We start from the raw sequence: 26953 nt of genomic DNA on the forward strand, positions 1-26953 counted from the left end.
CTCTTGAGAAATCTGTATGCAGGTCAGGAAGCAACAGTTAGAACTGGACATGGAACAACAGACTGGTTCCAAATAGGAAAAGGAGTACGTCAAGGCTGTATACTGTCACCCTTTTTATTTAACTTATATGCAGAGTACATCATGAGAAACACTGGACTGGAAGAAACACAAGCTGGAATCAAGATTGCTGGGAGAAATATCAATAACCTCATATATGCAGATGATAACACCCTTATGGCAGAAAGTGAAGAAGAACTAAAGAGCCTCTTGATGAAAGTGAAAGAGGAAAGCAAAAAAGTTGGCTTAAAGCTCAACATTCAGAAAACAATGATCATGGCATCCAGTCCCATCACTTCATGGGAAATAGATGGGGAAACAGTGTCAGACTTTCTTTTTTGGGGCTCCAAAATCACTGCAGATGGTGATTGCAGCCATGAAATTAAAAGACGCTTAGTCCTTGGAAGAAAAGTTATGACCTACCTAGATAGCATATTCAAAAGCAGGGACATTACTTTGCCGACTAAGGTCCGTCTAGTCAAGGCTATGGTTTTTCCTGTGGTCATGTATGGATGTGAGAGTTGGAGTGTGAAGAAGGCTGAGCGCCGAAGAATTGATGCTTTTGAACTGTGGTGTTGGAGAAGACTCTTGAGAGTCCCTTGGACTGCAAGGAGATCCAACCAGTCCATTCTGAAGGAGATCAGCCCTGGGATTTCTTTGGAAGGAATGATGCTAAAGCTGAAACTCCAGTACTTTGGCCACCTGATGTGAAGAGTTGACTCATTGGAAAAGACTCTGCTGCTGGGAAGGATTGGGGACAGGAGGAGAAGGGGACGACAGAGGATGAGATGGCTGGATGGCATCACGGACTCGATGAACGTGAGTCTGAGTGAACTCCAGGAGTTGGTGATGGACAGGGAGGCCTGGCGTGCTGCGACTCATGGGGTCGTGAAGAGTCGGACATGACTGAGCGACTGAACTGAACCTGGAGTAGTTTTTCTTCAAAACTTTTATTTGCAACTGCTATTTCCAAGCAAAAAAGCCCTCATATTTACTTAGTACCTGGAGTAGTCATAACAGGGAGGAGCTTCCTTGCCCTCCAAAATAAACAAGATAATATTATCTGCTGATAAATGGACTAACAATAGCTGTCAAACACAAAATGGATAAAAATCAGCTCTTTTCCAAATTCACTTAAAGTCAGTATGCATTCCTGGGTTAGAAATCAATGAGGCAAGCCTTGCCTTTTGAACTGAAAATGAAAGAAAACTGTAACTTAATCAGGACCAAAAATTTAGAAGGTGTGGATAACAAGCAGTTTGGAAATGCAGATCCAAATGGCAAGAACTTGGCAGTTTTCCCAGTTCTGTCCACAAAAGACCAACAACTCATGTGAAGAATGTGAGGAGTGTTCCTAGTAAGGAGTTTCTTATTCTGAGATGTAGTGTCTGGCACAAGGTAGATATGCAACACGTATTTGTTAAATAACCAAATGAATGAGTATCCATTGCCTTTCATACATACTCAGCACCACCCAGGAGCCTTATCATCATGAAATACTACTGAACACAGTATATAGGTCAGCTGAGGAGTTATTTGCTCATTGTTATTCATGAATTGGAAATTCATCAGTGTGTGAACATAAGTATCACTTTATTGTGAGTTCAGTATATGCTGGTCTTCCTGAGCCAGGTCTGACAAATCCATTCTCTGGATTGTAGGGACATTGCCAAGGTAATGCCCCCCCACCCCCCACCGTGAAGAAGTGTGCAAACTACCTCTATTCTTTCTGAATATAAAGTCCTTGTTGAAAGACCTATTTAAGAGGAAAAGATGTGCTTAGAAAAAGACTAGAGGAGTATACATATGTGTATGCACATGTCATACTTCCACATGGATATTATGTAGTAAGTAAGTGTTAGTCACTCAGTCATGTCCAACTCTTTGTCACTGCATGGACAATATAGCCCACCAGGCTCCTCTGTCCTGGGATTTCCCAGGCAAGAATACTAGAGTGGTTGCCATTCCCTTCTCCAGGGGATCTTCCCAACCCCAGGGAGTGAACACGAGTCTCCTGCACTGCAGGCAGATTCTTTATCATGTGAGCCACTAGGGAAGCCCTAAAATGTAGTGTTAACACTGAAAAAAGCCTGAAGGAATGGTCAATATAAGTTACTTTTTAAGATAATCTTCTCCTTTGAGTCACAAAACTGAAAGCCGTTTCATCTTTCAAGATATTTTTTTCCCTGTATTTTTGTTTAGTGTTTCAGAACACAGGCTTTAGGGTCAGACCAACAGACAAGAGGTTGGCCTCTTAGTTCAGCCACTGGACTAGGTATGCACATATTAGTCTCTGGTCCCACTTGTAAGATGGAGATGACAATAACGGCTAGCTTCTTCTTGGCACAGGACCTGGCTGATGCAACTCATGGCAACCACTTTTGTTATTAGCCCCCATGGGAGCTCTCAGACTATGGCTGATCTTTTCTGTATTGTTGGACTGCCACGTACATTTTTGCTTGTATGTTGACGAGCACGGGCACTTTCTTTTCTGGTGGTGGTTTAGTTGCTAAGTCGTGCCCACCTCTTGTGACGCCATGGACTGTAGCCTGCCAGGCTCCTCTGTCCATGGGACTCTCCAGGCAAGAATACTGAAGTGGGTTGCCATTTCCTTTTTCAGGGGATCTTCCCAATCTAGGAATCGAACCCAGGTCTCCTACATTGCAGAAGGATTCTTTACTGACCAAGCATTACTGAGTCTTTATTGACGAGGGAAGCCCTACTTTCCTTTCTAGTTGTGGGTAATTCCTCTTATAGGGATATGGTGCTTTATGGACAGTCCAGGGATGTATTCTGAGCACCCATCTGGGCCTAGTTATAGTCCTCTGCAGTGGGTGGTGGGTGGAATTGGCGAACTTCATTTGAGTAACAGGATGTTTAATTTTGTCAAGATGATAAGCTACATCACTGGGTAATTCACCAGTTTTGCAGGTCAGCTGTGGATGAGACAGTGGTGTACTAGAGCTGGCTTAAACTGGCTCATGAGACTCTACGGTGAATGTCTCTTTACAGTTCCTCCTTCAGTGATGTAACATAGGTAGCTTGAGGCCAGCAATGGAAATCAGCAAACAGTACAAACCTCCCCCTGTCTAGCAAGGCAGCAAGAGGAATAAGAACATTTACACTTATTCCAGGGAAGCGCAAGCTAGAACAAGTCTAAGCTTGTGTTCTTGTAGAGAGAGAGAAAATGGCAACTACCCACAATGGAGACAGGCTGGAAAGTGGGAAAGAGAAGGGGAGCAAAGGACCCCACAAAACTAGGAGGTTGCATACCTTTAAGGAGCAGAGGGAAGAATAAATGCCAACAAAGGACAAGAGAAAAGCTAGGTAGTGGGGTAGACACGGCTTCTACGATGACATTGCTTACTAGGTCAGAGGTGAATGATTTATAAAAATTAAATTTCACCAAGTTAGACCATCATCATGCTCCACAGCACTTAACAAACCCTGTCTCTTACTTTGGAGATACTAAATATATGCTGTTGAGTAAATGAATGTGAACAAACCGCAGGACATTTCTAAGATATTAACTTACCTTATATATCTCCAATTCTTCAGGGAGGATCACAAACTTTACAGCTAATTGTTGCAAATTTTGTGTGGCAAATGTTAAAACTTCATTAAACATAATCTCTGCTGTTTCACTCTTCTTCATACCAGTGATTCCAGTCCAAAAGGCAGGAAAGGAAATGGAAGTTATATTTAGTTCAAGGCATTTTTCCAAGCATTTCTTCATCGCAGCTTTCAATGTCTATAGGAAAAACACAAATTTAAGATTAGTCTTTTGAGTCAAAAATAAGACTTCACTTACCCACTTACCCTTTAATCCTGCCCATATTTTATAACGCCAACCTCCACTATTCCTCAGGGCCATGCCCATGCCTCCTCAGAGAACAGGAAAGGTACCACTCGGTAGGGGACCCATTACAGCTGTAAGGTTAGATGATGAGACATGAAAGGGTTGAGAAACTGAAGTGACTGACTGTACCTTTTGTGCCATTCAGGACATTTGGGCATTGGGATTGCCCTCAATTTATGTAGCCTTCTCCCTAGATTAGAGAGCCAATCTTCAGTTTATCCCCACTTACCTGCCACTTCTGGATCAACATAAAGAGCTTTAATAAAGGAGGGAGAGGTTAAAGTAATGATCAACATTTATTTAAAGTCATTAAGATCGGTCATGTAATTTATTTTTGGCAGATTTAAACTTCCATCAATATTTCAACATTCAAACTGAACATTGTAGGAAGGTTATTGGATAACTTTCTTATATTATACTAATATACTAGTACGTTAGTTATACTAATTTAAGAAGATTATACTGATGTGCAAGGACCTTGGAAAACTGAGTGACTGGAAAAAGCAGAGAGTGACTGGATGACCAATTTGGGATTTGAGGGCTCTCTAGACAAGAGAAGATCAGAAATGGTGATAAAATAAATATGGACAAAGACGGAAAAGGAGATTAAGTTTCCCTCTCTCTACATTTCAGTGGGTTCCCCCTAGTCCTTAATGTATGCAATTTATGCCCTTCAGTTGTAGAGTCAGCCAGAAAGCTAAGCTTTACCATAGGTACTTCACCACAGGGAAGACGTCACAGGTAACAGATTTGACTGGAATGGTACTGGAAGATCATCCTGGGATTTAACAGATGGCAGGAGATATGGAGAGGCTGAATGCCTGGCCTGTATGTAAGAAGAGGCCTGTAGGGCCACTGGGTGCAGAGGTGAACAAGTGCAGATAGGGAGCCCTGATGTTTCTGTGTCTATCTGTGGTATGCCCACTTAAAATTCAGACATGGACGAAGTGATAATTTAAATTAAACTTATTAAGACAATTTGTGACCACAACATCTGTTTACTATTTCAGGTATTCACAGTAGTAGAGAATGGAGAATATTCCACTTGACAATAACATATCATGAATGTCATGACATGATGGAAATTCAACAGACTATTACATAGGCTTTGGAGACACAGAAATATAAATTTATTTTGACCTTACCAGTTTTTGTTCAGAATGTTGTGAAGTCCATAACACATGGTATATGTATTTGCAAGACAATTTAAATCCTCTTGTGACCAGTACCAACTGGCAATCTAGTGGAGTCTTAGTTATTTTTTGCTGTAATTCCCACTCTATTTCATCTCCGGCTGCTTTTAGAATTGCTTTTGACACAGACACATCTCTAAGACTATTACAGGGGTACACAGAATTAACAATTACATCTGTCTGAAAAGGGAAAAAAAATGAACAGGGTTCAGTGTTATATTATTTTTTCTTAAATGACTAATTTAAATATTTATTTTCCTGAAGAGCTTTGAAAAATACTTTCAAAGATCCTAAATCCACAAAACTATCACTTAATAACAGATATAAAATTTCCAAAGAGTGATCATTTGATTACCACGAGTCTGTTCGTGCTAATCAGAAATTACATACAACATGTAGATGATACAATTTTTATTGCAAACATCTGTCAGCCCCTTGCTGGATTATACTCCCAATATTCCCAGATTCAGAACCTTCTCTATGATTTGTTTTAAGCTTCATCAATAAGCGGTTTCATTCTATAATCCACTGTCTTCACTTTTCGCTGTTTCTATGTGAATGTTCATGTTGTCTTACACAGAGTGGGAATAACATTTATAAGGAAATTTCTACCCCCTAAAGTTCGTGTTTTTTAAAGTAAGTGGCACATGGTTAAAGAAAGCACAAATGAGATGAAAAAGTCTACAGTAGGAAGTAGGTCTCCCTCTTGGTGGGGGTCCCCAGATCCCCCTAATTCATCCTGATAGCTTTGGCTCCTTTTGGGGGTAACTTATGTACTTCTCATGGGTATTAATGAATGTGTCACTTTGAAAATGCAACCAGAATTTGCAAGTTGGAGGCACTGGCACCCTTTACAAATTTTAAAATTCTTAATGTTGGTAATAATTAAATATAATAAAATTTTAGTTAAAGGAATAAGCTGTTCAACCAGGATGTTTCCACTTTAATTTTAAACTGGCATATTAATGATTTATCAAATAAATATTTCATCTCATGGGGTCCCCTCAGTCTTCTTTCTAATTGTCTTGTAAGCAATAAATGGACTTTTTTCACTTGTGATTAATCCTGCTTGACTATGGCCATGGGAGAGTCACGGATCCATGGGGGTAATAGAGAATATGGCCTTATATTCTTCCTCTTCCTCTGTTGCAGCCCCTGCTCTCTGCTGCCTTCTTTCAGTTATTTGTCAGTAACTTGTTGAACACCAACATGCATGCCCAGAGACCAGCTCCAGGGCTACAGAGATGAACAAGGGGCAATCCCCACCGTCAAGGTGCTCTCTGGCTGGTAGAAAAGCTGCACTAATCCAGAAACACCTAATTCACTGTTACCTTGACTCTATCCCCTCCCTGTCAATGCCCTCACCTTTGTGCCCTACTATCCCTGGCTAAATGCTACGTTACGAATTGTATCCTCCACAGCCCCTGGCACAGAGCCATATACTCACATACAATTTTCAGCTCCACCTAGTACTCCTGACTGGTCCAGCCTATAACTTTTGATCTGTCAATTTCTCTGTATCTCTCTGGTAAGTCATTCTAACTACCCAGGCCTCTTCTCCTGCCAATTCATAACCATCATAACTTGAGATCAAATTCAAACTCATATCTTCTGAAATAATCCTTCTTGATCTACTACACTCCACTCTTGTGACAAAATGTACATACTCTGAAATATTATGAATTCACTTTGTATTGATTTTGTTTATTATTACTGATAGGTTGCTTTAGAAATATTCAGATGGGTTGTCTCCCCAGTGAGATTTTTCAACTAGAGAATCTTTTTATATGAAAAGAATATAGTAGATTTTTACTTCTTTAGAATCAAAGATTGTTCTATTTTCTCATGGTGCTTGAGAATAATGTAACAATAATTATAAATACTTATCACATGCCAAGTTCTATCCTAAGCAGTTTATGTGTTCTGATTCCAATTCTGAGATATAAGTGCTATTATTATCCTCATTTTACCGATGAAGAAACTGAGGACCAAAAGGTAAAGTAACTCAATTCAGGTCATCCAGTTAGTAAATGGCAAAGCTAACATTGAAATCCAGATGGTGTGGCTCTGAAATCCACGCTCTTAACCTAAACAAGATACTTTCTAAACCGTGTTTGAAATAGTATATGCTCAAAACATACTTGCTAGGTAATGCACAGTTCAGGGAATCCTTTGGCAGTGCAAGAGAATAAAACAAAGACTTACCTCCTGCCTTTCAATGAGGCCTTGGACAATCTGAAGAGTCATGCTGTTCACAACCATAGTATTATTGAAAGGCTGGGTGGCTCCTTGACTTAGCTGGGATTCCAGCTCATTCCTCCCTAGGATGATTTCTGAAGCAGTTTTAAAGGCAGCAACAGTAGGGTCCTCATTGCTTACCAGGTGAATTTCTTTAAAATTATTGGCAATTGGCACGCTTTGGAAATACAATTTGATAGTTTGCACAATGATCTCTGTACACAGATTCAGAGGGAACTGGAAAACCCCAGAGCTCAGGGCTGGAATTGCTACTGTCTCAATGTTCAGAGAGTTTTTACTGTTGACAAAATGCAAAATATTTATAATGGCTCTTTTCAGTTTATCAATACATTCCTGGCTATACATCGATGCCCACCGAGGCCCAACAGCATGGATAATGAGTCGGCAGGGAAGCTTCCCTGCTCTTGTGATAGCTATCTCACCAGCTGGAATTCTGCCATGTTTGGAAATCAGTGATCTGCTCTCCTCTTGGATTTCAAAGCCACCAGCTTTCACAAGGGCCTGGGCCAGGCCCCCTCCATGCAGGAGTTCTTCATTGGCTGCATTTACCACAACATCAACAGCATGTCTGGTGAGGTCGTCCTTCCAGACAGATAACTCTACCCTGGGAGTCAGCATTTTTCTGAAGACTCGTAGAGACTCATTGTTACCTTCCGGGCCCGGAGACATCAGGGTAGAGTTACAGCCAAATTTATTCTGGAGGACTTCACACAGCAGACTCTCATTATTTTTTAAAAGTTTGAAGTTGTCATGACTAATGGAAATTTGCTGACTGTAGTTTCCTCTGAGAGTATCAATCTCTGGAAAAGGAGAGAAGATAAAAAAATAAAGAAATGAGCAAGGGGTCCTTTGAAAAGGATGTAATTCTACTTCACACCAGGAGACTGAGCTTCCTCTATGCAAAAAGAGAGATGACTTCTAGGCCTCTTCCTGCTTCTCCCTTATTCCTTAGACCAAGGATATCTAAGAGTTTTCCATGGTATCACCATAAAGCGCTTAGTTGTGTGCCGGCCATACAGTAAATACCCACTAAGTGGCAGCTACCATGATGCAATAACGGTGGCATGAAACTGTTTATCAAGGTTCATAGATTTTAAAACCCTACATAAAAATAGTGAGTTTGGGAAGACCCATTCACAAGTATTAGACTTAATTATGAGTCAAAAATATGTGGAGGCTTTATTTATAACTTGTTTGCCTTTGTCAATACCTTGGCTTGGGTTCTCCTAGAAGCTGATTCTGAGGTAGGGGTTGAGTATTAGTTTATTTGGGAGGTTATCCCAGGAAACACCAGGGGCGTGGGATGGGGAGAATCAAGTGGGAAAGTGAGACAGAGAAAGGAAAGAAATGAATAAAGGGGATGTTACAAAGAAAATGAAGCTTAACTCCACAGAGGGGCAGTGTAGACCATGTGTCTTAGAATTATATCACCAGAGGGGTGAAGGAGCTGGTTATCCAGCTTCTATCAGTCATTGGTCGAGGATGCTCCTGGGGGAACGGTCCAGGAGATGGGAGGAGCACTGACAACAGGACAGTAAATAATTCTTCATCATATTCTAGTTTTGTAGCATGATTTTGGTGGAATTAAAACTGATCGGCTAAAAAGTATTTTCTGCAGGCGGCAGCAAGATGATGCACTAGCTGCTCATATCCTCCTTCAGTGAAGCGGGGAGGATGATTAGCCAACAGCCTCCAGGTGTTAGCCCCTCAGCTTTCCAGCCCAGGTCACATTATTCTCAGGGGGCTCCATCAATACCTGGACAAGGCCACTGAGGTCCAACTTCGCCCATGAGCAATCTTAGGCTGGCAGAGCTTTGCCAGATTTTCATTACAGTCTGATGGCTCCACCTACCCAATCCAGTTTCTTCTCTTTTCCTTTCACAATAAGCCTTCAGCATTCCTAACTCCATCTCATTTTCTGCTTCCTGGAGAACCTGACCTGTGACACTGTAGTTCATGGGGTCCAAAGCATTATTATATGCCACCAAGAAAGGAAAAACGATGCCAACTAAACCTATCAGTGGATAGGGAGCAGCCTTATTTCAGACACCTAAAAAAAATCTGTGTCCTAAAATAGATACAATGTAGTAATTTCACTGACTGGGAAAGATTGAAGGCAAAAGGGGAAGCGGCAGCATAGGATGAGATGGTTAGATAGCATACCCATACAATGGGCATGAATTGGAGGAAACTCCGGGAGATAGTGGAATACGGAGGAGCCTAGCTTACTGTAGTCCATGAGGTCCCAAAGAGTCAGATACAACTTAGCAACTGAACAACAGTAATTGATTTTTTTTTTACTTCAATTCCCATTTCTAATCTGAGCCATCTAGAAAGAACTTTAATGGCCTCAATTACCCCAAAGCAGCAGCACATGAGTTGTCAGAGCCTATAGTCTTGTGCCATGGTTGAAAATCGCAAAGGGGTCACCCTAGGATGAGGCAGGTTCCATCTGGCTCTTACAAGCCTTGCTGAGCAAGAAGACAAACAGTGGGTCACCTCTCATGCCAGTTTCAGTTCTAGGGCTGTGGTCAGAAGAGTCTCCCATCTTCTGTGCAAAGGACAGGATCAACGGGAGCCCTAGAGAACACACGTGCCAGGTCCCCACAAGGCCCTGCAGTCACGCACCTGAGCACTGGTCAGGGAGATAGTCTCCTTCTGTATTCCCCTTTCTCCACTGAGGAAAGATGTGAGCAAAGATTTTCTGAGGCAAGAGTGAGAGTGAGGTGATCCTACCTGGTTTCTCACTGCCAGCTGCTGCTCCAACACCCTGTGAAAAGCGAGAGGGGTTTCAAAAATATTGAGACGGAATAATTTACAGATTACTGATGACAAATACAGTCTCACAATCACAAAGCAACAGAAATCTTCCTGAGAGCACTGGGTTGGAGAGGGGAAGGGGAACACGTTTGTTTGATCAATGTGCCTGGAATGCTTGAAATGCTAAGTGTTCCAGCCAACACTGACTCCACCCCTCTTCCCTAGAGGCCAGTGTACTTTTAATCCTGGATGAGATGAAGGGTTGGAGATTACCACCTGAAAAGGCTCAAAGGTCACAGAACAAAAAGACCCCAAACCCTCAGAGAGGACTCCAATCTCCAAAGCCTTGTGGGGTTCCCCTGGACAGAATAGAAGACGTGGGGACAAACGCCTCATCAGCTTCACCTCCCCATCAGCCTGAAAGGACCCACTTTCAATGGCTTATGTAATGACATACGGAGAAGGAGATGGCAACCCACTCCAGTGTTCTTGCCTGGAGGACCGCAGGGACAGGGGAGCCTGGTGGGCTGCCGTCTATGGGGTCACACAGAGTCGGACACGACTGAAGTGACTTAGCAATGACATAAACCTGAATGTGGAATTTTCAGGATAAACCAGTGAGGTGCCTTTTTCCTAGTCCTTTATTTTTATTTCTCCCCCTCCACCTCCTCCCCTCATGCTGCTGCTGCTGAGTCACTTCAGTCATGTCTGACTCTGTGCGACCCCATAGACAGCAGCCCACCAGGCTCCTCTGTCCCTGGGATTCTCCAGGCAAGAATACTGGAGTGTGTTGCCATTTCCTTCTCCATCTCTCATGCTACAAAAGTAGAATTGCTAAGCAGAGGAAATAAAAATGATACTGAGGCAACATTCTGAAAAAATCACCCATCCTCATGTTGACTCTGTTGATTATATTTGCACATCCTTGATTCCCCATCTCTCACATGAGGCAAGGAGAAAACTATAAAAGTTTTCTTTTGGGATATTAAAGCCAAACAAGATTGCCAGGTATAAACTGAAAATCTCAGAATTTTTGCTATCATAGAAAGAACTACGATGTGCTGATCAAAGTTTATTACTTACACATGTATGCGTTTTACCTTGGAAAAGTCCATCCTCCAGGTCTCTGAGGTCTTTTAATGTCTGCTCTGTTTTGCGTTTCCCAAATACGGCAGCCCCCTTCTAGGAATGAATAGAAGGATGCAGAAGCACTGATGAGCATCTTAGGGAATTCGGTAAGGATACACAACAGGAAGACTAAACATGATTTCTGATCTTGAGTTATTCTTCATTCCATTGGTGAAGACGCAAACACTGTTTTTGCTTCTGTTGTTTACCTTTTATCTTTTACTGAGAGCTTCCAGTGGAAACCATAACGGCAGTTCAAAGAAGGCAAAGAGCTGTATGGGCTACAGCAGGGAAATCTGTATGGGGAAGGTGAGGCTAGGCCCAGGTCTTGAAGGATGAAGCCGGCTTTTGCATTTTTAGAAGAGGAAAGATGATGACACATGAGCACAGCATTCAGAGAGCAATGAGGAAAAACCAGCCTATGCGAGGGTGGGATGATTTGAGAGAATACCATTGAAACATGTATATTACCATAACCAGTGCAGGTTCAATGCATGAAGCAGGGCACTCAAAGCCCGTGCTCTAGGACAACCCAGGGGGATGAGGTGGGAGGGGGCTCCAGGATGGAGGCACGCACGTGCATCCATGGCTGACTCATGCCAATGTATGGCAAAAACCGCCACAATGTTGTAAAGTAATTACCCTTCAGCTAAAATTAATTAATTAAAAAATGACTTGAGAATACATTGCAATTTGTGCAATTTGACTATTGCATTCAGGAAAAAAGACAACAGCAAAATAAAAAATTTAAACCCTGAAAGATTTTTAATAAAACATGGGAAAGTCAAAAGAGAAAGAAAAGAGAAAACCAGCCTATGAATGAGTGAAGACCCCTGGACAGTGTCTGAAGAGGAAACTGTATTTGTGCCTGTGGGGATGTACATTACTGAATTTGTGATAAATATCCCTGATCTAATTATAAAGGGGATTATGTGGATAAAAATCAGAAATGCTGGGAAAACACGTTTTAATGATTTTTCTAACATAAGAATTAAAGACTGTGGAGAATAAGAATAAAAATGCTTAAAGACACAGCTGCTCACACCTGTTGCCACCTAGTCACCTGAGGGCCTCTGAAATCATTTCTAATGCTTTTGCAAAAGGAAAATTTTGTACAGCTATCTGCAGTATCAGAGCACTATTATTAAATGTCAGGAAAAGCAAGTCCAAGTACAATCCTAAAATGCAAGGGGAAGACACATTTTTGCCTCCAGAGGGCACTGCAGTTTTCACAAAAAGAAGGAAAACTGAGCTTCTGCTGTGGGCTTCCGGTGGGTTTTTGCTTTCGATATGCTATGCTGTGCTTAGCTCTTAGTCGTGTCCGACTCTTCTGTGACCCCGTGGACTGTAGACCGCTAGGCTCCTCAGTCCATGGGATTTCCCAGGCAAGAATACTGGAGTGGGTGGCCATCTCCTTCTCCAGGGAATCTTCCTGACCCAGGGATGGAATTAACATCTTCTGCATTGCAGGCAGGTTCTTTACCACTGAGGCATCAGGGAGTTTTTAAGGCATTGGGACAGACTGGTCAGTATGGGGCGGCACTCTTTTAACCCCAAAGTAATTAGAAACAAGGAAAGGAGCATATGGCCCCAAACACTCAATCTCTTCTATTTTAACAGCAACAACAGCAACAAAAGCCTTCCCAACTTTTCATTGCTGGTCCCACTATGTTCCTTTCTCTTCATGGGCAGCTGAAGGAGTTGACTCTCTGTCCATCTGCCTGCTCAGCCCACAGCAGTCTGGCTCCCAGTTCACCCCCAGCCTTCTCTGAAACTGCTCATCAGTGTCTTCCAGGTGGCTAACCCCAGTGGACTCTCCTCTCCTCTTTCCTATTCTTTATTTGGCTCTTCTCTATAGTTTCATTCATTTCATGATCTGATTCCTGAACCTCAGCTTTTAGGCTTCTCCAATGCCATCTTCCCCTGGTTCTTGTTACCTCTCACTTTGCCTCTACAGACCTTTCAACTGGATTCAACCTTCATCAGCTGTCGCGGGATTTTATGAGAGGCATGTCTCAACTCTCTAAATACTCTCCAAATGTGATCTCATCTACTCTCATGACTTCAACTCACCAGCTGCAAATATGACTCCCATACCTGTAACTCTAGGCTATGGCTCTCCTAAGCCGAATTTTTCAAGTCTACCTGAACGTCCCATAGTTCCCTCAAACATAGCCTCTGAAAATCTGGATCCATAATCTCATCTCCACTCCCCACATTGCTACCTACCCTCACTCAATCCCTCCAAAATCCATGCTTTATCTCCTAGATTCCACAGCTTGGTAAACAATACACCATTTATCTACTCAAGTCAGAAATCTAGAATCTTCTCTTCTGTTTCATATTCAGTTCATCACAGGGTCCTGGCCACCTAAATCACTTTTAGATATGGCCCTACCCTCCTTGCCCACGGATACCACTTCACAGCTTTCAGGGCTCCTTGACTGAGCTATGGCAAAACATTCTCTTTAAAGATTTAAATGTACATTATTTTATGCTTTATTGTTTGAACAGTTAACAGGTTACATTTACTGGTTCAAATTCAGAACGTATAAAAGGCTCCCTCCTACTCCCCTCACTAAATCCCCTTTCCAGAGGCAATCAATGCTATTAGCTTTGTCAATATCCTTCCAGGGGCATGTTTACACAAAAGGTAGCATTTTTTTTTCACTCTCATAAAGTAGACATTTATTGAGAAGCACTGTCTGCTCAAAACCTTCAACAGACTCCATTGCCTATGGTAAAGCTCAAGCTCTTCAGCCTGACGTCCAAGGGTCTCTTTGAAATTTCAGTTTCCCAGCCTCCCCTTTACATACCTAACGCTCCCGCAGAACTTCAGTGCTATGGAATGGCACTACTTGATGCTCTCCAAACTCTCCTTCACCTCTGGGCATTCGCCCTCTTGGGGAGGAAGCTCTGGGACACCAGCTTTGGTCAGAGTGCTCCTCAGAGCCTGGGCCCATCCTCAAAAGGTAGCATCTAATATGCACTATTCTGCATCTTGCCTTTTCCATTTAAGGTATCCTAGAGATCTTTCCATGTTAGCCTATAGTCCATCGTATAGATGCATTGTAAGCTATTCAACTACTAGTAACCCCTTTTATGGACACTTGCTATGTGCTGTGCTTAGTCGCTCAGTTGTGTCCAACTCTCTGCAACCTCATGAACTGTAGCCCACCAGGCTCTTCTGTCCATGGGGATTGTCCAGGCAAGAATACTGGAGTGGGTTGCCATGACCTCCTCCAGGGGATCTTCCCAACCCAGGGATCGAACCCAGGTCTCCCACACTGCAGGCAGATTCTTTACTATCTGAACCATCAGGGAAGCCCTATGAACACTTAAGTGGTTCCTAATCTTTTGCTATTATAAAAAAGTCTGTAAAGAACAACTTAGTACATAAGTCACTTCACACAGGTACTAATCAATCAACAGGACAAATTCCTACAAGTGCACCTGCAAAATAAGAATGAATATGCAGTCATAATTCTGATAGTACAGCCAAACTACTCTGTATAAAGACTCACCCATTTCCAGTCTTACCAGACATGTACAAAAACTTTATTTCTGGCCTCTTCACCTCCATTCACCCTTGCATGGAAATGTATCCTTCACATCACTGCCAACCCCACCTTTCTAAAATGCACATCTGACGAATCACTCTCTCGTTTGCCCTACTTATCTGTCTTCCATATCTCCCTATCGATCTTTAAGACTTTTCGACATCTAGAACTGTGCTGTCCAGTGCGGGCCGTTAGCCACGTGCAGCTCTGGAGCACTTGAAATGTGGCAATGTGGCTAAACACAACTCAAAGGTGATGCAAATGTGAGATAACACTGGATTGCAATGACCTACGATGACAAAAAAGAGTGTAAAACATCTCATTAATAAGTTTTTAACATTGATTACATGCTGAAATGATTAATTTAGGATACTGTGAGCAAAAGAACCTAAATTATTTTCACATGTGTGTACTTTAAAAATTCTAGCTATTGAAAATTTTAAATTAATATGTAGCTCACATTATATTTGCTCCTCTGTCCTTGGAGCTCTCCAGGCAAGAATACTGGAGTACTGCAGTTGGTAGCCATTTCCTTCTCCAGGGGAATCTTCCCAACCCAGGGATCAAACTCAGGTCTCCTGCATTGCAGGCAGATTCTTTACCATCTGGGCCACCAGGGAAGCCCAATATTTCTATTAGACACATTCTATTCCACTAGACCCTTCCTCTGTCATCTCCCTTATCCGTCACATCCTTTCCAAAGCCTACGTGCTACCTCTGTGCTTCAAATACGTGGTCCCTGTGCCTTTGATGCGCCCCATCCCTCCCTCTCCTTCTCTCTTTTAAGATTCTGCTTTACTTCAAAGTCCTCTTGAGGGCTTTGAGAGATTTTCCTTCTTGAGTCCCAAGTCTGACTCCAGTTACCAGCAGGTGAGGTGTGGTACCTCAGCTCTCACCTTTATTCCATAGTACACAGGGCAGCCGTGCAGTTCAGTGCACACGTCCTCGGTCCTGTCTGACTCTTTGCGACCCCGTGGACTGTAGCCCACCAGGATCCTCTGTTCATGGAATTTTCCAGGCAAGAATACTGGAGTGGGTTGCCATTTGCTACTCCAGGGGATCTTCCCTACTCAGGGATGGAACTCGTGTCACTGGGTCTCCTGTATCGGCAGGCGGATTCTTTAACCCTGAGCCACCAAGGAAGCCCCCATGAAGTCCAGCATTGTTGGCTAAATGGAGAAAGGAGGGCGGAAAAGCCCCAAGAGCCAGTCTAAAGCACTGAGTGAGAGAGAGGTAACAGGTGATATGGCATAATTCAGGTGAACAAATTCAAATTTTTAGGAATGTAGGTTAAGTTTAACCTGAACTTAGAATGTGAATTACATTTTCCCTGCAAATAACAGTAACAATAAGAGTTAAAAGGAATCACAAACTCAGGAGAAACTTTATCTGACTTGAGCATCTGCCGCGTCTCCACTCTCCCCAGGGAAGCCCAGGACTCGCCCGTGCCTCGCGCGCCTCTCCCCGCCCCCGGCGCGAGCCCCCAGGAGAGGACCCCCGGGAAGCCTCTGCGCCCACCCCCCGCGGAACAGAGAAAGGGACCTACTCACCTGGCAGTCCGCGGCCAGGAGGGCGGCGAAGAGAGGAGGGGGTGCGACTCTGCCAGGAACCGAGAAGGAGCTCCGGGAAAGCGAAACTGAAACTTTGCGCCCCAGAACGTCGGGGCGGAGGCACCCCGGCCCCGGCCCGGCCCAGCTGCGTCGCCGCCACTCGCGGCGCCATCCCCGAGCGGACAGCCATGGCTTCGAGCCTCGACCCGCCGTCCCCGCTGCTCGTGCGGGTGTCCCATCCCGCCAAGCACCTCCAACGGAAGCTGGAAAAGTACTTCCAGAGCCGGAAATCGGGCGGCGGGGAGTGCACCGTCGTGGCCCTGGACCGCAGCGACCCCAACTCGAACACCTTCCGGGTGCAGTTCGAGCAAAGGGCGGGTGAGCTGAGGGCCGGGGCTGGGGGGGGGGGTGGCAACCGCCTTCCCTGGAGGGGCCCCCCCGGGCGTTCCATGCAGACCCAGTTCAAGCTTATCTAGGAGAGAGGGTGGGAGAAAGTCTGGTACCGTCCTTTGGGAGCCAGGAAGTGGGGGCTCCTGCTGACAGACGCAACCCCAACGCAGAGGACACAGCCCAGAAGTGCCCAGTCTCTGGTCTGGTTACTACTTGCCAGTGTCCCCGTGTTGTCAGAGCACCCGTACCGGCCCCAGACGCCCCACTTTGATGTTTTCCATTATTATTCCATTGATTCGTTTTTTAGAATTGCAAGAGTTACAGATACTAAGGAAAGGGGAGAAAATAATAAAGAAGAAAACACACACCAGAGAAAAACAATGTGAATATTTTGGTGTATTTCCTCCTGGCCTTTTCCTCTGAGTGTCAGCAAACATATATGTAGTTATAAACCTGAATCTACTCTTTGATTCCTGCTCCTCTCACTTGATTTATGATGAGCATTATTCCATGACATTGAAATGGGAAACTCATGACAGTTTCAGGAACGTGACCTTTAAAGAGTGGATGATATTCCATCATCATTAAGCTTTCCTTTCTACAGTATAACTTAAGCTGCCTTCTTTAGAGTTTTGGGACTTCCCTGGTGACTCAGCTGGTAAAGAATCCGCCTGCAATGCAGGAGATCCCAGTTTGATTCCTGGGTCAGGAAGATTCCCCTGGAGAAGGGAAAGGCTACCCACTCCAGTATTCTGGCCTGGAGAATTCCATGAACTGTATGGTCCATGGGATGGCAAAGAGTAGGACACGACTGAGTAACTTTCTTTTTTTTAGAGTTTTGACTAGGCCCCTCACCCTCTGGTTAACCCACCATTCCAGGATGCAGGGAGCAGCCCTTACTGTGAGGGTGCTGGGGCAAGGTACAGATGCATGAGTAAGAGGGTTATTTGAAATTGCTCTCATTTCTATGTGTATGTGTATATTTAATATCTCTACTGAAGGTAAGGATGGTGTGTTGAAAAAAGGAGAGCACCAAATTGTGGTTGACAACCAACTTGTGACTATTTTCCTGGAACCCAATGAAAATGCAGAAGAGAAGAAGACCAAAATGTCGTCTTCGACACAGTCACAAAAAGGGGCAAGCCACGATGAGAAGCCTCCAAATGTAAAGGACATTCATAATGACGTGGATTCCTGTCTCCAGAAGGTGGGTATTAAAGGGAGCTATGTATGTCCCTGCAACTTCCTCTCCAGTCCAAGGACCATTTGCTGAGGATTTATTATGAGCCTGGCACTGTTGTAGACATTGGGAGACAGCTGTGCTTAGTTGCTTAGTCATATCTGACTGTTTGTGACCGTATGGATTGTACCCTGCCAGGCTCCTCTGTGGGGTTTCTCCAGGCAAGAATACTGTAGTGGGTGGCCATGCCCTCCTCCAGGGGATCTTCCCAACCCAGGGATCGAACCCAGGTCTCCCACATTGCAGGTAGATTCGGTACCATCTGAGCCACCAGGGAAGCTGAGAGGTACACAGAGATAAACACAACAGACAGGTCCCTGCTGGGGATGGAGAAGTACATTGACAATAAGCAAGTAAACAAAATAACTAAAGTCATTTCAGAGAGTGATATGTGCTAAGAAGAAAATATAATGGGGGTTTTGCCTTAGAGAGTGACAGGGCTGGGGCAAGGAAAGAGAAGGAGTTTGTGTTATTTCTGATCGGAAGTCACTAAGGAGGTGATATTTGGCTTGAGAATTGAATGATGAGAAGGGACCAGCCATGCAGAGACATTTGACAAATCAGAATCAGCTGCCTGCTATGTGCCAGGCACTGTCACAGGAGCCAAAAGGAACAAGCAGACCCTGCCCTCAGGGACCTTACCTTCTAGGGAACCAGATAATAATAGTAATCATATAGATAGGGAATAAAATATCTGCCAGTGATAAATATCTGCTAGGAAGAAGAACAAAGCAGAATTTGTCGTTGTTTAGTCATTCAGTCATGTCCGACTCTTTGCAACCCCATGGTCTGTACCCCTCCAGGCTCCTCTGTCCATGGGATTTTCCCAGCAAGAATACTGGAGTGGGTTGCCATGCCCTCCTCCAGGGGATCTTCCAGACCCAGGGATTGAACCTGCGTCTCCTGCATTGGCAGGTGGATTCTTTACCACTGAGCCTCCAGGGAAGCCCATAAAGCAGGATAAATGATAGTAAAGGACTACTGTTTTAAATAGGATATCGGGGAAAAAACCCTCTCAAATGAGGTGACTTCTGAGTAGAGACACGAATAAAGAAAGGGAGCTAGCTAAGTGGATTTCTAGGGGGAAAAGATTTTAGGCAGAGGGAAAGTAACAAGTGTAAAGCTGACACAGCCACCCCCACCCCCAACACACCCAGACTGGAGCTTACATCCCGAGCCCAGAAGCTTCAAGGAGGGAGGCCACTGTGGCTGGAGGGCAGAGAGCAAGAGAGTGAGAGAGGACCTTGAAGAGGTAGCAGAAGTCTGGTCTTTGAGGGATGAGGGTCAGGAGGAGTAGAGTGAGCTGATTCACATTTCTCAAGGATCCCTCTGGCTGCTGTGTCTAGGACTGAGTCTAGGAAAATGTGGAAGTGGAAGGTCAGAATCCAAGTAGGAGGGGCTGTAGTGAGCCAGGTGCCAAATGACATTGGCTTGGACTCTGGGTGATCCTGATGGAGGTGTGAGGAGTAGCTGGATTCAGGAAACATTTTGAAGGACGATAGAAGAAAAGTGTTACATGCGGAGGGAACAGCTTATGCAAAGATTTTGAGGGAGAACAAAACATTAGAAATCCTGCTTTTATATTATGTTTATATTATGTTCAATTTGCCACTGTCCTTTTTTTTTTTGCCTAATCTGGGGTTTCTCTCATATTTGAGTTTCTAAAGGCCGCGGTTTAGAGGGACTAGCAACATTGCATGCAGTTAGGGGATTAGTTTTTTTGTTTTGTTTTGTTTTTAAAGAAGGAGCATGCTACTGCTGCTGCTAAGTCACTTCAATCGTGTCCGACTCTATGCGACCCCATAGACATCAGCCCACCAGGCTCCCCCGTCCCTGGGATTCTCCAGGCAAGAACCCTGGAGTGGGTTGCCATTTCCTTCTCCAATGCATGAAAGTGAAAAGTGAAAGAAGTTGCTCAGTCATGTCCAACTCTTAGCGACCCCATGGACTGCAGCCTACCAGGCTCCTCTGTCCATGGGATTTTCATAGGAGAGAAAAAACAATAATAGGAAAAAATTTCATCCTCACATGTATGGCCCCCTCCCAGGCTCACACCCTTTAGTCAGAAACATAGCAATTTACCAAGAAAATGAAGTGCCTACCCTTCACCCGACTTGCCAAGGTCAAACCAACAGTGGCAGCTCTAGAATCCAGACTTTTTGTCCTTGGAATGTTTAAAAATGTTAATGACCAGATTCAACATTTACATCACAATCTCTGAAGATGGGCCTGGGCCTCAGCTTTTTCTTCTCCCTGGGCGATTCCAGTGTGCAAACAGAGTTGGCTGTTTCATCAGGGCAAGAGTGCCTCTGGGCTGCAGTACAGTGCCTGCTCTGCAGAAAGGAACCGAAAGAAGTCATCGTGGTTATTTCTCTCATCTCTAGACATTCTACTGAGAGGAGAACATAGACCTGGATGTTTAACATATTTCATTTGTTCCCTTTTAAAATTTCAGATCTTTCTTACTGTCACGGCGGAACTGAACTGTCAACTGTTCTCTAAAGAGCAAAGGGATCTCATCGCTGTTCACTGCCCCAACGTCGCACGGGTGAAGGACCATGATGGAACTGAGAAAATCTGTGGTAACTTCAGAGATATTGAAAAAGTACATGGCTTCTTAAGTGACCAGCTCCTGAAAAGGGAGCAGAAACATGAATCTTCCCCTTTGACATCAGAGAGGGAGCCACTCAGTCAGCAGGACAGGAACAGCTGTGTTTCTCCCTTCGAACCAGAAAGCAGGTCAGAAGAAAGAAGCAGCCATTTTGAAGTTCCCTTGGTTTTCTTTGAATACTTCACACACTCCTGGCCTGATAAAATAGCCTTCATAGAGAAAAGATTTGGTACAAAAATAAGTCAGGCAAGTTCTCCGAATATGGTCTATTTAGACTTCACCTCCAGTCAATCAGGTCACCTCGAAGCAGCTCTCAAGAATTTTGTCGGAGAATTTCAGAAGTGTGTAGAGACTCTGAAGCAGGAATGTGTTATCCTAGCAGACAGTAAGCAGGCAACCAAAATCAAAGAGGAGTTAAATCACCAGTTTGCAAAGCTCCTCATAAAGGAGAAAGGAGGAGAATTAACTCTCCTTGGGACTGCAGATGACATTTCAGCTGCCAAACATTTTCTTGCCTCAAAGAATTTTGAAAGTCTTGTCAAGCCACCTGTGAAAATATTGACTCCTAAGGACATGATGAAGGGAATTGAGGTTGATACCGCTCACTATAAGCTTTTAGAAGCAGAATTATCCCAGGAAATATCAAAGATAGAAAAAAAGTACGACACTCAAAGTAACATTTTGGGGATAAATCAGAAAACCTGCATTCAATTTGAACCCAAAACCAAGGGATTGGATCTATCCATACATGCTTATTCAAGTTTCATCGACACCTATCAACATGTCTCTTGTCAGATTACGAGAGAAGTTCTTTCCCTGAAACTTTTGGGCAAGGAGAGAAAACACTTACATGGGGCAAAGTTCTCTGATGATTTTAGGAAAAGGCATCCAGATATACACTTTGTGCTAAATCAAGAGTCAATGACTTTGATTGGGTTGCCAAATCATCTTACAAAGGCAAAACAGTATGTCTTAAACAGATGTGGAGTGTCTCCATCAGCTACAGAGAAATGGAATGAAACACTCATGGACACTGATGGTCATAATTCTAAAGCAGCTTCACCAACATTGCAGCACCCCGCCAGTTCTGAGGTGTCAGAAGTGAATAAGGAACAGGACACGTGTGTCATCTGTTTGAGCACTGTTAGCAACAAACACGTGCTCTCAAAGTGCAAGCATAAATTCTGCAGGCCTTGTATCCAGGAAGCCTTCTCATATAAGCCAGTCTGTCCTGTGTGCCAGACTTCCTATGGTGTCCAGAAAGGGAATCAGCCAGATGGAAGAATGAGCGTCGTTGTTGTAAGAGAGTCACTTCCAGGTTATGAACACTGTGGCACCATTGTAATTACTTATAATATTGAAGGAGGCATACAAACAGTAAGTGTTTCTGAGTTCCATGGATTTCTTTCCGGTAAACTGAGATTATCAGAGCCACAGGGACTGTTCTATTACCAATTGGCAGTAGATTTCCCAGTTATCTCCATGGTCATATGAAAGGATTTTAAATGCTTATAAAGTGAACTTTGTAAGTAGTAAAAAGTACTTTGTTTACTGATAACAGGTATCTTTCTTGTCTATTAAGGCAGAGAAGGGGTGGGTGGTGATTGTGCGTTGGAAGGAGGATTGTATTCCCAGAATGAATTTGGGGAAAGAGGAGAAATATGAATTATAAGGGGAATCTGAGCTTCCCTTCAGTGCTCTTGTTTTTTGTTTGCTCTATCTGCATATGAACACATCTACACATGTAGTGAAATTTAGACACAGATGTTTTCATGTGACATTTTCTTGCCTTCATACAGAAAGAGCACCCAAACCCAGGGGCGATATTTTTGGGAATACAGCGAACTGCATACTTGCCTGATAACAAGGAAGGAAACGAGGTTTTGGCTCTGCTTCGTAGGGCCTTTGACCAAAAACTGATTTTCACAGTGGGGGAGTCTCGAACATCAGGAGTCTCAGGTGTCATTACATGGAATGATATCCACCACAAAACGTCCAGGACTGGGGGACCACAAAGGTGAGAACCTTTTGAAACAGAATGGCTGCTAAATAGAATTTAGAGGTCATAAAACATGGCAATTTGAAGATGTGACTGTAAGGAGACAGTTTATATCACTGAGACTGGATGCAGTATTTTGACAGATGCTAATCAGGGATGATAATCTCAAAGACAGAAAGACTGGTTCCCATGGCCTTCTACCTTCCAACCACAAGGTATCGTACAGTTCATAAATTTTGCATCAAAGGGCAGTGGATCTTCAGAATGCAAGATAAATGGTATCTAAGGTGATTTAATTTGATATAATTTTAATACTCCACATCTATTTGAAGGGTAGATCCTAGGAATGTCACTTTGCCTTCTTTTAAGATCACCCTTTCTTCTGCCCTCCTTTCCCATGAGTCCAGTAGAGATCCTAAATTCACTTGACCAATAGAACTCTAGAAAAGTCTTAGTTAATGGTGATGGAAGTTGTATCATTGGCAATCCAATTGCTCTTTATGAAATTCAGGTAGAATACTTCAGACCCTTAGTATTCAAAAGGGAATATATCCTGACTTAATTTCCCAAATTTGAAAATCTTCCTATAGCAAAATGATTACCCTCCATAGAAATACAGTGTATTATAACTTTATGAGAATCATTGCTTAACCATGAGCTGAAATTAAAGTCTTGTTAGAAGGCAGATCCTGGGCAGGTAGCTAGACGTATTCACCAGCTAAATGATTCACCTCAGCACACTTACAAATGATTATCAGTCATCAGCCTTCAGGATGGTTTGTAAATATCTGCACCTCTGAATGTTAATGTCAAGGACCTACTGTACAGATTTTTTAAAAAACATCTGTGGTGAAACTAAGGGCATCTTTTCTTCTGCAGGTATGGTTACCCTGATCCTCACTATCTGAAACGTGTCAAACAAGAGCTGAAGGATAAAGGAATTGAGTAAAAAGACTGTATTAAAAGGATGTCTCAAGCCAAGCTTCCAAAAGGCGCAGTTGAAGAAGTAGAGTAAATTCTAATCTAAATCCTTGTGTAAAAACACCTTAAACATTTTTTCATCTCAAGAAGTGGTTTGTATATGCAAGGTTGTCATTTCTGGAGTGTTACATTTTATGGATGAAAAAAGTCCCAGAGATCTTTGTAATTTTGCTGCAGAGGTATTGCACCTCATTCACATGTCATCATTGTTGGGGTTACAGGGGTGAAGTGCTGAGTTTGAAATCACCTTCTGTGTTGTTCAGCTGAAGTACTCGATGCCAATTGATCCTCCTTTTATTGCTATCTCTGCGATAGTCCTTTAGTTTGGTTTGTTTGCCCTTTAAACTCTATCCTAAGAGTAAAATCCTAATCTGAATGGAGGCAGGGGAGGGGAGGAAGGCTTTGGTTGTGAAAAATTAGAGAACCACATTCCTCTCCCTATCCCATGGCCAGAAAGGTGTCCAGGACAGAAATTGAGCAACTTTTGGTAATAAATGGAATCTCTCTCTTTAAGTTGCTCAGTCATGTCCACCTCTTTGCAACCCCATGGACTATAGCCCTCCAGGCTCCTCTGCTCATGGGATTTTCCAGGCAAGAATACTGGAGTGGGTTGCTATTTCCTTCTCCAGGGGATCTTCTGGACCCAGGGATCAAAACTGGATCCCCTGCACTGCAGGCAGATTTACCATCTGAGCCACCAGTGTTTGGGACACAGAACCTGGAGTATAGTTGATGCTTACTGAATTTTTGCTGCCTGACTCAAATTGCTAATAACCCAGCAGAGAAATATATATCCCCTAAATCTTTGGCAGAGCTCTTGGAAGCCATTGGCTTTGTAAGCCATTTCTGGAGTCCTTACCACTTATTGGGGAAAATGAGTTTGTTACTCCAGAACTCATGGCCTCTGAACTCTGAATGGCCAAACTTTGTCCTTGCTCCCTGCTGATCCTTCTAATCTGCCAAATGGTGTGCGCTTCCCCTGCCATAGTAATGCTACACATCTCTGGGCATTTTTTCTCTCTGGATATTATTGTACTTTTATGCATACCCCATTTTGAGTTTCAAAATCACAAAAATATAAATCACAAAAATGTCCATAGACTATCATTTTCTCAGTAACTGTAGCCCCCACAGCACTTTCTTCTTCCTTTTGCTAAGTCCCACCATGTCATGCTTTCTCCTTTAAATTATTTCTCCCTCAGAATGACTGGACAGAGAAAAGGCTCAAGTTGCGCCTACTGTAAGGAATGTCAGCATGCCAAATGTACTTCTAAATGGTTTTCCAACTCACAAGTTTTAATAGCAAACTATCTCGTTATCCATGTTCCAGTCTTTTTCCAAAAATGATGAATGAGATGCTGTTTTCTTAAAAACACATGCATATAATTTTGTTGGTCAGACAGTAATAGTTGATATGTATTTATTTTGTCCCCTTTATAAGAACTTTGTATCTGGACTATTGATACTATTAGTATCCCCATTTTATAACTGAGAAAGCTGATGTGCAGAGAGGGTAAGTACCTTGACAAAGGTCCCATAATAAGTAGCGGTGCTGTAATTGGAAGAAGTTAGGGTGACTCCAAGGCTTTTGTGCCCAGAGTTGCACTGTCTCTGACAGGGGTCTTCTCCATGGAGAAGGCTGAGGAGTTCCTATTATTCTGAGCTTCTCTCAGAAATGGATTCCTGCACAGTACTCAAAGTAGATTTCCTCTGAGGAAGTCCTATTTGAAAAATTTTAAACCCCAGAATTTTTTTCTTTGTTTAGAGAGTTGAGGAAATTTAAGGTAAATGGTATATATATATTTTTTCAAATCAGATTAGACGTTTAGTTTTTGGTGATTCATTAAAGTCTTAGAGTTATAATTAGTTGTTTTGTGTCTGTGGATATTGTAGCTAAATTTGCTTCAAAAAAGAAAAGTCTGGTTCCTGCTAAGATCTGGATCCTTGATTGCAACGTGTGTGCAAGTTTCATAGTGTGAGTGGTTGTTGAGCCTTTGGATCACTGCTTTTGCTCTGTGGAAGGTATTATTATCAACATTTGCTACAAATAAAGTTATTTCCATTTTAAGAGCATATTGCCTGTGTTCTTTTCCATTTCCGTTTTCTTTTTCCTAAGGTTGAGATTCTGGGTGTTTCCTGCAATACAGTCAGTGTGCAGCATGCCACTTGGGCAGATGCCTTTGCCTGGTTTTGTGTGTGTGTGCTCAGTTGCTTCAGTCACGTTCAACTCTTTGTGACCTATGGATTGTAGCCCGCCTGGCTCCTCTGTCCATGGGATTCTCCAGACAATACTGGAGTGGCTTGCCATGCCTTCCTCCAGGTGATCTTCGCGACCCAGGACTTGAGCCCATATCTCCTGTGTCTCCTGCATTGCAGGCAGTCTCTTTACCCACTGAGCCACCTGAGAAGCCCAGTTTTGCGTGTAGCTGTTGCTAAGTAGTATCACAATAGACTTAACTACTCTTAACTCCACAGCCATGTTCAGCTGTAAAATTCACATTTCTTATTATTTTTCCTCCTTAACACATAGATTACTACAAAAGTAAAAGTCGGCTGCAGGTTTCACGTCTTCTCTCCTAAGAAAGCATATGTAGTAACCTATCAGAGTACACTTGTCCCTCCTTGCTCCAACAGTTTTCGTTTCACCTTTCCAGCATTAAAACTGCATTACCCAGATGGCCCACTGCTGCTGCTGCTAAGTTGCTTCAGTCGTGTCCGACTCTGTGCGACCCCATAGACGGCAGCCCACCAGGCTCCCCCGTCCCTGGGATTCTCCAGGCAAAAACACTGGAGTGGGTTGCCATTTCCTTCTCCAATGCATGAAAGTGAAAGTGAAGTCGCTCAGTCGTGTCCGACTCTCTCGACCCCATGGACAGCAGCCTACCAGGCTCCTCCGTCCATGGGATTTTCTAGGTAAAAGTACTGGAGTGGGGTGCCATTGCCTTCTCCGAGATAGCTCACCAGGCACTGGCAAATCAAGACACCTTTGTCTCCAAAGAAAAAAGAATTATGAGTAATATTGAGATATTTGATGTTTCCCTAAAGACAGTTCCTGCAAAATTTCAGTGTGTGGGATTTTCCCCTAAGCACTCCAACACCAGCTGAGTGTCCTTCAGTTCAACTCAAATCTGACACTATCTGGAGATAGCATCAGATTGCACAGGTAAGGGCCCAGTCTCACCAAACTGCCCTCCATTTCAGGAGCCAATTACAAGTCTAGATTATTCCTGTGCTTCTGACTAAATGGCTATAAAATCAGAGGTTCCCACAACCCCCTCCTTGGGCTCAGTTAATTTGCTAGAGCAGCTCACTGAAGTCAGGAATCCAGGTTACTCACTAGATTACTGTTTACTATAGAATGATATA

The 26953-nt window shown here is 43.3% G+C and overlaps 2 protein-coding genes across 4 annotated transcripts in view; one reads left to right on the forward strand and one right to left on the reverse strand.

Moving 5' to 3' along the window:
- Positions 1-16697, reverse strand: part of PARP9 (poly(ADP-ribose) polymerase family member 9) — a 30147-nt gene extending 13450 nt beyond the window's left edge. The window contains exons 1-6 of one of the 3 annotated variants that reach the window (XM_005675028.3): positions 16367-16697; positions 11229-11310; positions 10105-10138; positions 7315-8168; positions 5062-5289; positions 3593-3808 (exon numbers count right to left, since the gene is read on the reverse strand). In XM_005675028.3, the coding sequence (XP_005675085.2) occupies positions 3593-3808; positions 5062-5289; positions 7315-8168; positions 10105-10138; positions 11229-11243 (1347 nt within the window). In that variant the 5' untranslated portion in view covers positions 11244-11310; positions 16367-16697. Of the gene's footprint in view, positions 1-3592; positions 3809-5061; positions 5290-7314; positions 8169-9996; positions 10139-11228; positions 11311-15712; positions 15833-16366 lie in introns of those variants that run through there. The other 2 variants (XM_013963262.2, XM_013963273.2) reach the window with 2 other exon arrangements.
- DTX3L (deltex E3 ubiquitin ligase 3L) lies at positions 16534-25660 on the forward strand. Its single transcript, XM_018045665.1, has 5 exons — positions 16534-16744; positions 17758-17963; positions 20452-21984; positions 22407-22624; positions 23486-25660. The coding sequence occupies exons 1-5, from the start codon at positions 16555-16557 to the stop codon at positions 23553-23555; spliced, it is 2217 nt and encodes a 738-aa protein (XP_017901154.1). The 5' UTR covers positions 16534-16554; the 3' UTR covers positions 23556-25660.

This window comes from Capra hircus, chromosome 1 (genome assembly GCF_001704415.2).
Source record: "Capra hircus breed San Clemente chromosome 1, ASM170441v1, whole genome shotgun sequence".
Classification (NCBI taxonomy): domain Eukaryota; kingdom Metazoa; phylum Chordata; class Mammalia; order Artiodactyla; family Bovidae; genus Capra; species Capra hircus.